Source organism: Cydia strobilella, chromosome 12 (assembly GCF_947568885.1).
Source record: "Cydia strobilella chromosome 12, ilCydStro3.1, whole genome shotgun sequence".
Taxonomy (NCBI): Eukaryota; Metazoa; Arthropoda; class Insecta; order Lepidoptera; family Tortricidae; genus Cydia; species Cydia strobilella.
In genome coordinates this window covers 4,348,276-4,360,745 of record NC_086052.1, presented here as the reverse complement: position 1 = coordinate 4,360,745, position 12,470 = coordinate 4,348,276, and the positions used below count along the sequence as shown (strand labels likewise).

The 12,470-nt window shown below is 39.5% G+C and overlaps 1 protein-coding gene across 11 annotated transcripts in view; it reads right to left on the bottom strand.

Moving 5' to 3' along the window:
* The window catches only part of LOC134745928 (POU domain, class 6, transcription factor 2), a 211,364-nt gene that overhangs the window by 37,722 nt on the left and 161,172 nt on the right, over window positions 1-12,470 (bottom strand). For 9 of the 11 annotated variants that reach the window (XM_063680055.1, XM_063680051.1, XM_063680050.1 and 6 more), the window contains 4 exons: window positions 12,356-12,467; window positions 11,260-11,448; window positions 7,804-7,944; window positions 6,975-7,452 (listed from right to left, as the gene is read on the bottom strand). In XM_063680055.1, coding sequence (XP_063536125.1) covers window positions 6,975-7,452; window positions 7,804-7,944; window positions 11,260-11,448; window positions 12,356-12,467 — 920 coding nt within the window. The remainder of the gene's footprint in view (window positions 1-6,974; window positions 7,453-7,803; window positions 7,945-11,259; window positions 11,449-12,355; window positions 12,468-12,470) is intronic. The other 2 variants (XM_063680057.1, XM_063680056.1) reach the window with 1 other exon arrangement.

Genomic DNA, 12,470 nt, shown 5'->3' with positions numbered 1-12,470 from the left:
GAACGTAGGTGTCAGAGTGTTAAAAGCTTAAACCTTTGTAAGTACGTCACGCCTACCTATATCTTCGACGCTTATCTTGTAGCAATTAAACAGTATTAAAAACATAATTATGCTCAAGCAGGTACGGAATTCATGGAACAAGGTGGACTGATGACCTGGTAAAGGTCGCGGGAGTACGCTGGATGCGGGTGGCGCAAGACCGGTCATTGTGGCACTCTTTGGGGGAGGCCTATGTCCAGCAGTGGACGTCCTCTGGCCGATATAATGATGATGAGGTACGGAATTGCTCGAAGACGGATTTATTATACTGATCTTAGTCATCCTGTAACCTTCTGACCGCCTAAAACGTCAATAGAGCGAGATATAATATCGCTGACTGTATAATTTTTCTATCAAAATCGTTGATTTCTTAATAATTTAAACTCCTAACATAGAGTAACTTATACTAGAGCGGTACTATCATAGTAAATTTTGTAACCCCAGTAAATTCACTGCCATCTGTCGACACACTTTAAAACTAAAAATGATGATTTATAAAAATACGATAGAATGTATTTAAATATAGATAAATGTTTTTTTTTATTTGCATTAATTATTTTTATGATTTTGACCCATGTTCTTTCACTGATATGCGTTAATATTGTTAAATAACAAACGAAACCGTCAACGCCATCTATACGACTGTAGGCCAAAACTAGTAGCGCCCTCTGAACGAGAATCAAATTTTCTTGATTTTCGAGGCACGTTTTTTCCTTAGACTGTATCCATCTATTACGGAGTTATATCTATCTTTGCTCCTAATGACAAAAAACAAACCCATAACCCTGTAGTAAAGCTCACGGACCAGAAAATTATAAATGCGACCGTACATTATTTAATGTAATTATATCGTACTATACATTATTTACGTAATTATCTACGCATTACATCCGCCGTGATTAGCATAGCTCATTACGTCTATTACGGAGTTTTCCTTGTAATGTTGGAGTTTGTTGAACATACAAACATGAGTTAAAATTAGAATTTGACTAGTCTAAGATCATTATTATTATGGTAAGAATTAAGTTATAAGACACTAAGCAGGTTACAAATGTCTATTTTCCTGGTTTCTGGTATCACACATTTGCTTGTATCTAAATTGTTCATTATAAAATATCGTACCCCAGTATTATAAAGTTGAAAACATGACAAATTTTTACGTTATTTCAATTAGGGTGAAAAAAAATTATAAGCCCTGGAGGGAAAGAACCTTATAAACTTAAGTTAGGTCATTTTACTTAAAGGAAACATTCATTTATTTTTAAAAAGAAACAAAACTGCATTCAAGTTTTTTTTACAATACGCTTGTCTAAAAATATTCACGTGCACACAAAAATCTCGATAAATAGCTAATTTCATTTTTTGGAACTTTTAGTCGTTTCTATTCCCGGGCGAGTCAAGCAATTTTGAATTTTCTTTTTATGCAGTCGGGTTACTTTAATAAAATAATGTGTTTCCTTTAAGTAAAATGAGCTAACTTAAGGTTTTAAGGCACTTTCCTTCCAGGGCCCATTAATTTTTTCCACACTGTATATTGTTACCGTGCATGCACTCAGCAGTATAATCCATACTAATATTATAAATGCGAACACTGTCTGTCTGTCTGTGTGTCTTTACGCTTAAACCGCTGAATCGATTTAGATGAAATTTGGCATAGAGATAGGTTGAGTCCCTGAGAAGGACATAGGATAGTTTTTATCCCGAAAATCATCCCTTAAGAAAGTAAAAAGCGGGGTGGAATTGAGATAATTAATGAAGTGTCTGCTAATTTGTGTGCATAATATGCTCAAATTGAATAATTGCTATAAGACTTTCTCCAGGCGCTATTCTTACTCTAGCTGGGGTTACTAAGTCCACGCAGACGAAGTCGCGGGCAAACGCTAGTAAACAATAAGTTCACATGGAACCGTGGCCTACAGTACACCTAATTACGTCTAGATAATGACTGAGACAAGACTGATCGCGGTATCAGCTTGGGTACTAAGCACTAAGCAGCTATAGCTAACTAATCTCAGGGCCATACTAAAGTAGCTTGGACATTAGGGGACGTTTACACTGGATAACATTGTACATTTATTGGCTGAAAGGCGCCTGGCGGCTATAGGACATATTAACTTATAATTAAGCCCTATATTTTAACGATGACAAACAATTTGGTGCAATCGACTCCAAATCGCGTAAAATAAGTTTTAAATTTACCTCCGACTTCTGCGAGATCACGGGGACAACGCCGTCCTCGAAACGTCGGAGGTAAATTTAAAACTTATTTTAAGCGATTAAGTCCCGTCGATGCGATTAAGTTTCAATCAGTGTGTCACGACAACTGTCAAGTTACTATTTTTTTTTTTTCATAGTCTATATTGTGTCCCACTGCTGGGCAAAGGCCTCCCCTGTCTTCCGCCACTCGTCACGGCTTTGTGCATGCTCCCGCCAGTCGCCACAAAAAGAGTCCAGGTCGTCTCGCCATCTCCTTTTTGGCCTGCCTCTGCCTCGGGTGATCTGTGGTGCCCATGACTATGAAAATATGACGTTTAAAATATCATGTCACGCCAAAGTCGCTGCAGAGGTAGCTTAGCTGGATTCTAAGAATGAATATCAAGTTCCTAATCTCACCTAGTTATCCTAGTATTTGCGAAAGCGAGCCTTCTGAGCTATTGTAACTAATACAGAAATTACGGTGTGAATAAAAACAGTACATCAACACCATTACTTTACATTAAATGTCAAGCGTGAAATTAATAAAAAAACGGGGTGTGTCGATATCATCACTTTCATCACCTGTCAATTAAACATGTTGTAAATGACGTGTTGAATATAGGGAGTAGACTCTGCCCACGCTAACTTTGTACAAACTTGAATGCATATACATATCCCTATAACCTCCATTACTTGACGTAGTACTTGGCATGAAAACTTAGCGTGGTCCGATTCTAACTAGATACTCGTAATACCTGCATAACATGATTTTAATATTCGTGCTATCTTTAGTATCAATAAAATAAAATAAATAAATAAATATTATAGGACATTTTTCCACACATTTGTAATATGCGTAGCAAAACTCTTTTTTGCAGCTTTTCAGATCCAGCATGCCTGTCACCGTTTTGCGGATCTCTAAAACTGCCACTAATGACGGTCCTTCGCACGCTACTTACGCTTTGATGCAACGGCGCAATTACACTTAATTATTTAATTAAAACCATTTGTAATTAATAAATTTAGAAGGAAGTGACTCGAACGAGCGGGTAATTCCAGTGTTCAGATGTAATGATTAATTACTTGCTTAACACGGTGTATATTATTGCAGTGGTAAGAATTTAAAATAAAGAGGAAAACCAGAAAACATTGCTTTTGTATTTGTACTTACTGCGTTTGCAAAAATCAATGCTTATAAATACTATGTAATTAACGCTTTGCTCGAATCGAATTTGTTGAAATTATTATATATAAGTAACTAAAACCTTCCTCAAGAATCACTAGATAATCACAAGTGAAAACCGCAGGAAAATCCGTTCAGTAGTTTTTGAGTTTATCGCGAACGTACATACAGACATGTACAGACAGTCGCGGCGGGGGACTTGTTTTATATAGTGTAGGAAAACGGTTTCGTTATATAGATATACTAATAGACGATGCAGAATCGTAGCACCTTGAAATTTGATGCAAGCTTTTATTGCTGACTGTACTTGTCTTTCCACAGGCAACTAATACTCATCGAGACAATTCTAAAGACCCTAAACACAATTAGATTGCGTTGTTTTATCACAGAGTTCCCATGGCCGTCTCTATCATCAGATCAGCTCCATGCCATCATAATATTGTATTGTCATCCGATTAAGAGGCCGTAGTCGATTTTGGAGCAAAAATTTTAAATTGATAGATTTAGTCGTTGAAATTATACACGTTTTGTTACGTAATATCTAAATAACAAGTATTGGTTTCTATTAGCACGTTTTCTCATCTTGCCTTTTAATAATGAGGTCGCGACCGTGCGTCACCGGTAATATATGAAGAGAAGGGGCAGTTTTTAAAAATTCATCAAAAAATTATGGTGGTAAATTATACAAATTGATGTATAAAAATAGTTTCAGCAAATGTTGTAGATTGTTCAAGAATCCAAGTAACGTTGAAATTAAGTCGATTTTCAGAGAAATTGTAACTTGTTTTTGAAGTAATTTCTGAAGAAAATTGAATTCGTTTAACTTTCATTTCCTCGAATTCTAAGTCATATAACAAAAATGTAATCTGATAAAGGTCAAGTAGAGAATATGTGTAATACAAATTTACCATTTTTAGTAGTCCAAACTTTACGAAATTTACAAATAAGAGCGACAAAATCAGTGATTTACGCGCGTTTACCTAAACGTCCTTCAGAAAAAAAATCATTACTAATTTAGTGAGTCTGTTTAAAAAAAATTGATCTGATAAAAGGCAATATAAGAAGACGTGCTAATAGAAACCAGTACTTGTTACTTCAATTTGGTAACAAAAGTTGTACAATTTCATCGACGAAATCTATCAATTTTACATTTTTGCGACTAAAATCGACACCGGCCTCTTAACATTTGTATGCAAAATTTCAGCTCAATCGGAAATCGGGAAGTGGGGTCAAATTAAGCTTCCAAGATTTGACCCACACTAACATACTAACACGGCAAGTTAAAGAAAAGCTTGTAAAAACACAAATTTCAAAAACGCTTCCTTTGTTGTCTTAACACCGATCGACCCGACCGGCAAAATTATCTTTTTAAAATTAATCTATTCTAACCCTTAATCGCCTAATCATAGAAGCTATGTGAAGTGCATACAGTGGCGTGGGTGCAATGACAAATGTTGGTAGTAATTATGTGACAATGAGTGTAATTGCGGGTGTGTGTATGTGTGTGTAAGTTACTAATCAACGTTTGTTGTCAGGGGTGTTATTCTCGTAAGAATTATATGTCGTGCAATTATATTGAAAGTGTAGTGGTTTAAGTAAATGTGTTTTCTCGGTCGGTGAGCGCATACGCGAGCGCGATGTGCTTAGTACCATAAAATGGGTTAAAATTCTTTTCGCTCTCTGGTTTCTGACCACTCTTTCACACTTTTATTTGTGACTTCTATCAAACTGCTGCTGTAGATTATATTTTACATAAGCAAAATTTAAAACTAAACTTCATCTCAAGCAAAAAACTACATTATGTCTTTTGGGGACAAAAAACAGGACAACGTAAGAATTTTGCCTGAAATATTAACAACTGAGTATGTTTAAAACAGCAATAAACATTTTCACTATTTCGTTGTTAGGACTTGCATATTATCGTTCAAACTGTAAGTAGCTATTTAGTTCACTTGTAGCTACCGTTGTTTTACCATCAAACTTTGTCTTTGATCTATTCGGTGTTTCATTGAATTTAAATCAGTCAATCAGGTGTCAATGTTATAATGTCATTGAGCTTGATGACAAGTCTTGTGAGTCAAAAAGTTTTTTATATGCGACTTTCCTGTGGGCATTATAAAATAAACGGACTGTATAGCCCAATTTTCGTACTTTATCCTTATCAGCATGTTTAATCCTTCTGTCTTAGAAGAATGTATCCAAATCGTTAGTCTTTTGTAATTTCCACAGAAAAGATGCCGACTTTTTGAAATTATCTATAGTTTTATCCATATTAATTGATATTACATTAGCATTGGACTTATGTTTCCGAATGCGGCCCTAGGACGGGAGTATGCAATAAAGCGTTGTGTTTAAGTGCCAAGTGCTGATTAGATCTTTTCGTCATTAGGCTATTCTCTTTCAGTATTGTAAATGTTGCTCTGACAGTTATAAAGTAGCCATTTTGCTATTTAATATGTGTATGTTGAAACGTGTATGAGTTCAAGTAATTCTACACTGATCAAACTAACTCTGCATAGTGCCATATCTTGCAGTGCCATAGTGTAAAAATAAATGTCAAATAACTATAAAAAACATATTTATATTTAATGGCACTTGCGTACTTTGTTACGTCAAATTCCGAAGAAATTTCTGAGAACACATCAAATACTTTGGACATTTTCCGCAGCTTCAGATTTATCGGAGCGGCTAAGTTGTTCAAAAATATCTAAACATGCACTTTATTGTCTAGACTTCTAAATAGAGTCTTTGTTAAGATGTCTGAATATATTGGCCGCTCCGATATGTACTTTTGGTTAGTGAACCACATTGCTGATTACACCTTTTGTTTGTGGGCAATCTCCGGCGATTATCCTTCATTAGTTGTTATTATGAACAAGATTAATTTCAAGTCATATTTTATAATACATACGGTACTTAGAAAACTGAGATCTTAGAATAGTAAGTAGGTAAGTAAGTAATAAACACTTTATTGTAGGGAACAAGGATAGATAACGTAACAGCATTAAAGTATTTGCGCGTTCGATTGTTTCATTGTTACTAAAATGTTAAAAAATATAGGTTTTAAAACGCATAATCAATAAATTGATCAACATAAAACATGGTAGCGGTAACTGTCATCACACAGAGAACTGTCTTAAGGGGCCCACTGACTAGTCTGCCGGACGATATCGGCCTGTCAGTTGTTCGGAACTGTCAATTTTTTTTCTAACTGACAGGCCGATATCGTCCGGCGGACTGATATTCAGTGGGCCTCTTTACTTTTCATACATGCAAATTTTAACAAATTACGAAATCGTTGACGGAAAGTTTAGTGCGACCGTCTTCCGTCGTAAGTTTATTGCGTTACTACATCGATTCCACTACGCTTTTGATATGCTGGTCAGACCGAATGGCCCATATAGAGAACATTGCAAATAAGGAACTTAGCGTTTAGAGTCCGATTACGATAAGTCTGCACCAACTTGACAGACAACGTATAGCCGCGCCATAATTTACGTAGAACTTGGCATGCAAACTTAGCGTAGACGGACTTTATAACCTGTAAACCACTTACCTGTTAATACTGTTAATCGCCGCACTTCCCTGGTTCTCCCTCTCACTTCTTTCCCTCGAACTGCTCGCGTATCTCTCAAAGTTCTCCCTCTCCTTATAATGCCGATCAGGCCTTGGGGACGACGACCGCCGTCCTTGCATCTGCTGATTCAGATTGTTCTGCTGCACAGTTTGAAGAAGGTTATGATTAGGTTGAGGCTGCTGAAAGGCTTGGAGAAGCTCTTGGGCGCTTGAAGCTCCGTTCGACAAGAAGTTCGGTAACCCAGGATTCAGCAGCGCGTTGCTCAATGTTGGGTTGAGCATGTTAGGTCTTGGTTGTTGAGGGTTGGAGTTGAGGAGCTGGTGTGGTTGAGCCATGGCTTGCAGGTTGGCTAGTGATGTTGAGACGACCTGCCCGTTGTTGAGGGCCAGGTTCACCATCTGGTCATTGGAGTTGACGTGGTTGACTGGTATTGTGAGGATGGTTTGCGTGGCGATACCTGGATACAAGAGATTTATGTTGATAACGAGATTAATAATTTTCGATCATTGTCTACAGTAAAATTTAGAAATATATTTTGGAATCAAAATGATTTCGCGATGAAGAAGTAAGAGGGTAAAGGTAACGAACATTTTAGACAAAGAGCATTTCGTAAACTCCAAGGGCATTCTGCCAACTCCTCCACAAGGCAAGATAGGTAAATATTTTCTGTGGAATATGGTAAGATGCATAAGTATACACTCCACAATAATTATAAAGGTAGCACTTGGATTACGACCGTCGAGCAGCGTTGACACTGTCAATTGCTTTCATTGTAGTATTGAGTTGGGAGTTCAATTTCGCCACTTACCCTGTGAGGTTGGTATTAGCAGCTGAGCTCCCTGTATGCCCTGCACCAGCTGCCCTGAAGCCAGGATGAGCTGCGGCATGGGCGATGGCATGGCTGGCGGCAGCATGTTGCTGTTGCCCACGGGATTGGGGGATCCCATACCTGACAACACACAACACCGATAAATATAGACGAATCACCTATTAAAAAAAGGGCCTTGGACAAATATGTGGTAGATAGGATGGAAAGACTGGTGAAGCGCTGGTGGCCTAGCGGTAAGAGCGTGCGACTTTCAATCCGGAGGTCGCGGGTTCAAACCCCCGGCTCGTACCAATGAGTTTTTCGGAACTTATGTACGGAATATCATTTGATATTTATACCAGTCGCTTTTCGGTGAAGGAAAACATCGTGAGGAAACCGGACTAATCCTAACAAGGCCTAGTTTCCCCCTTTGGGTTGGAAGGTCAGATGGCAATCGCTTTCGTAAAAACTAGTGCCTACGCCAATTCTTAGGATTAGTTGTCAAGCGGACCCGAGGCTCCCATGAGCCGTGGCAAAATGCCGGGATAACGCGAGGAAGATGATGATGAGGATGGAAAGACTATACTTATTGTCAATTCCGTAGTCTTGTCAAACATTTATCTAAAATAAACCTATGTATTATGAGACACCTCCATAAACAATTTGCGTAAAAACGAAACCTCTAAATCAGAAGATAATAAAATGTTCGGGTGAAAATCAGACCAAGTTTCTCTACATTTTTCTGTCTAGCTCGTAAATTTAAGTGGTTGAGTCAATGTCATTTAATGCCGCCGGTCATTGTATCGAACCCAGCCAGTCATAAATTCAATTATCAATTTAATTTCATCTTTGTACATCATCTTAAAAACTAAAAGTTCTCATACACATAGGCCACGGCAATCAACAGCTTAATTAACCAACCCTCCACTTTCTACTTATGCAATTAAACAATAAAATAATATTGCACTTAGAAAGACCGCTCCGACCTAAAACTAAGAAATTACACGATCGGCATCCGACCAAGACTAATTTACCGCGAAAAAAATCTAAAACATCATCTGCATGCCGTACAAGCCCGTTAAAATCGACATTAACATAACGTATTCATTTAAACCATGACATTTCACATTTTGTAATAAATGCTCTTTCTTACAGCGCATCAATTAAGCACCGAAAAAAATGTATAATTAGGCCTATTAAGACAATAAAACTGTTAATGATCCCGCAACAGTAATATCCGTGAGTTCGTGAAAAAATATGTAATTATACTCATTATTTAAATAGGTTTTTTTCGTCCATTACGGCATAGCTTTAATGGGGCTAGAGTGGAGCCGCTATCTTGAATTCATTAAATCGATTGGTTTCGGTAATTACCTGATTACCTTGCCACGTTGAAGTTTTTTAAGAGTCTAATGCGCGAACCATGTCTCTGGCTATCCCCCTAATTAGTGGCCCTCGAGTCTGGCCAGAGGGTATTTGAAATGCTAATGTGCCGAAAAAGTTAGTTCGGGTGTAAATAAGCGAAATCAATCAGTGTTTGTTGACTGTGATTTAAATACGTTTAATGTGGTTCACACCGTCGTAGTTTAATGTAAACTTGTTTATTGAGCTCGAATGTGGTGGTTGATGATAAATAAGTAGTTTGTTGCTGATAAATTAATATGGCGTTTGTTGCGCCGAAAAAAGGGTGACAGAGATAACTTTTGCTTTGAATGTGTTAGGTTATAGGTATAGGTACATGCTTTTCTTCGTGCTGTCTAAATATTCAGTGATCATATTATATTAGTGTAGTGAAGATAGTTAACAAGTAAGTAGGTACGTTAAGTGGGATGAAACTTTAAATAATAATTGCTTTGTTTGGCTAATGGAAGCCTTGGATAGGTATGATAACAATAGCTTGGTTTGAAAGTAATAGTAATAAAAAATGATTATACATTATAAATTTCTTTGTATCTAAATAATGTAATTGAAACATGTATTCGATTTATAAATTTGAATCCAGTAGGGTAATATTAAAAATAACAGTATGATTAATTGATTATAAATCCCTTTTATAATGATTGCATTTTGCATTATATGTATAAAAACTTTTTTATGGAAGCTGTGAAAATCCATGACCATGCAATTTAGGTACTAACTTACATGTCAAACAATAGTTATTTGTGCAACAAGAGAGGAAAGTAGGTTTTTCTTTCGAGTGTTTATTTTGAGTCCCGAGAAAGCGAAAGATTCTATAATTGAATCATGAGCGAAGCGAGTGATTCTAAGGTAGAATCTTGAGCGTAGCGAGGGACTCAAAAGCACGAGATGTAAAATAACTTTGCTCTCGTGTTGCACACATAATTTTTCACCTCAGTAGTGAGAACAAATTAAAGGTTAAAATGTATTTCAAATTACACAGAATAAACAGAAAAAAAAAGTATTATAACATTTACGATACGATACGGGACGGGACCGGACCGGACTGGACCGTACCGGACCGTACCGTACCGTGCCGTGCCGTGCCGTACCGTGCCGTACCGTGCCGTACCGTGCCGTACCGTGCCGTACCGTGCCGTACCGTGCCGTACCGTGCCGTACCGTGCCGTACCGTGCCGTACCGTGCCGTACCGTGCCGTACCGTACCGTACCGTACCGTACCGTACCGTATCGTACCGTACCGTACCGTACCGTACCGTACCGTACCTCACCGTACCTCACCGTACCGTACCGTACCTCACCGTACCGTACCATACCATAATTTTCTTTTAAATAAAAGTGAAGTTCATGGCCTTCACTAAATTAAAAAGCTACATTGTTTCACTCCCTGGAGTGAGGAAAGTCGCACTTTCCTTACTCCAGGGAGTGACGAAAGTAGGCTTGTTCGAGCTGCTGAGGTGAAAAATAAATATCTATCTATAGTTAGTTAGATACAACTTAAAAAGGTGACGAGATAGTTCTATTTCGTCACCTTTTTAAGTTGTACTCATTGCCATATGGTCCATTGTCCTCTTTCGTCAACATTCCTATGTCTTCTTCTTAACTCGTCTACATTCCTAAATATATCGCCTTTAGCATATCCTCTTTATCCTCTTTAGTAGAGTAGAGACTAAAGAGGAAATACGAATGGTGACGAGTTAGCACTGTGGACCAAATAGGAATATGAACAAGATAAGAAATTGACGATATAACAATGTGGACGAGTTAGGAAGGTGACAATTTAGGAATTTAATGCTAACGACAAGGCATTGTGGGCGATTTACAAAGGTGAGGAAATAGTATTGTGGACGAAGTCGTCCTGAGCCAACCGTTTGTCGCTGAAGGTCAGAGGCAGTGCTCTACATATATCACCTGGCTCATGTTCAAAGGGAAGTTGATGACAAAAGGTGGTGTGACTGTTAGGCCCTGCTGATTCGTAGTCTACAACTTCTGCTGGTGTAAGTATGTTTGAAGGTGTACGGTGTACATATTTCTCACCTGGCGCGCTGACGCTCAGGTTCAAAGGCGAGTTGATGACGGAGGACGGCATGGACGTCAGCCCCTGCAGGTTGGCAGCTAACTGCGACATCTGCTGCGACATCTGCTGCTGCAGCTGCTGGGACATCTGCTGCGGCATGTTCTGCTGCATGCTGGCCAGGTTCTGCAGGTTTTGGAACATGGACGCCACTGTGGGAGAAGAGAAAGTTTAGATGATGGAAATTCAAGAATACTTGGGGAATAAAAAGGCACGTATACTCTAGGTCCAATCGAGCGAAGGCTCCAAAGCGCTCAAGTCATTCCAGGACTCATCATGGACTAGGGTGGCTAAACTGTGAAGTGTGGCTTTAGTCTGTTCGGCAAAAAAGGCAGGGTCTTCTGCCTGAGTAACTGGCTGGATTTCTGGCGAGATGTCTACCTACTCTATTACTAAAACCTTAGGACCAGTACGGGCTATGCTTTACGACCTCACTGGAGCCATTCAGCTGGTCCATGGTGCCACTACTAAACTGCTTCTGGCAAACTCTCGCGGTCAACCTGCCCTGAAGATAGACAAATCTTAGCACTGTATGGGCGATGAATTACGAACTCACTGGAGCCCTTTAGCTGGATCGATGTTCTGCTGGTTGACCGCCTCCGGCCAGCTCTCGCGGTAAACCTGCCCTAAAGATAGACAAATCTTAGCACTAGTATGGGCGATGAATTACGAACTCACTGGACCCTTTAGCTGGATCGTTGTTCTGCTGGTTGACCGCCTCCGGCCAGCTCTCGCGGTCAGACCTGCCCTAAAAATAGACAAATCTTAGTACTAGTATGGGCGATGAATTACGAACTTACTGGAGCCATTCAGCTGGTGCGGGGTGCGGAGCGGGGAGGGAGTCCGCGGCTCCGCAGGCTGAGACCGCCTCCGTCTTGCGCTGCTGGTCGACCTGTCCTTTACTATCTTAGCACTAGTATGGGCGATGCATTACGAACTCACTGGAGCCGTTCAGCTGGTGGGGGGTGCTCGGATCACGGCTCAGCGGCAGCTGACCCCTGTCCTAAGGATAGACAAATAGAAGATAGCACTAGTATGGGCGATGCATTACGAACTCACTGGAGCCATTCAGCTGGTGCGGGGTGCGGCGCGGGGAGGGGGTCCGCGGCTCTGCTAGCTGACGGGCCGCCTCCGGCGAGCTCGCGCCGCTCTCCCGATCAGACTCCGCCTGCTG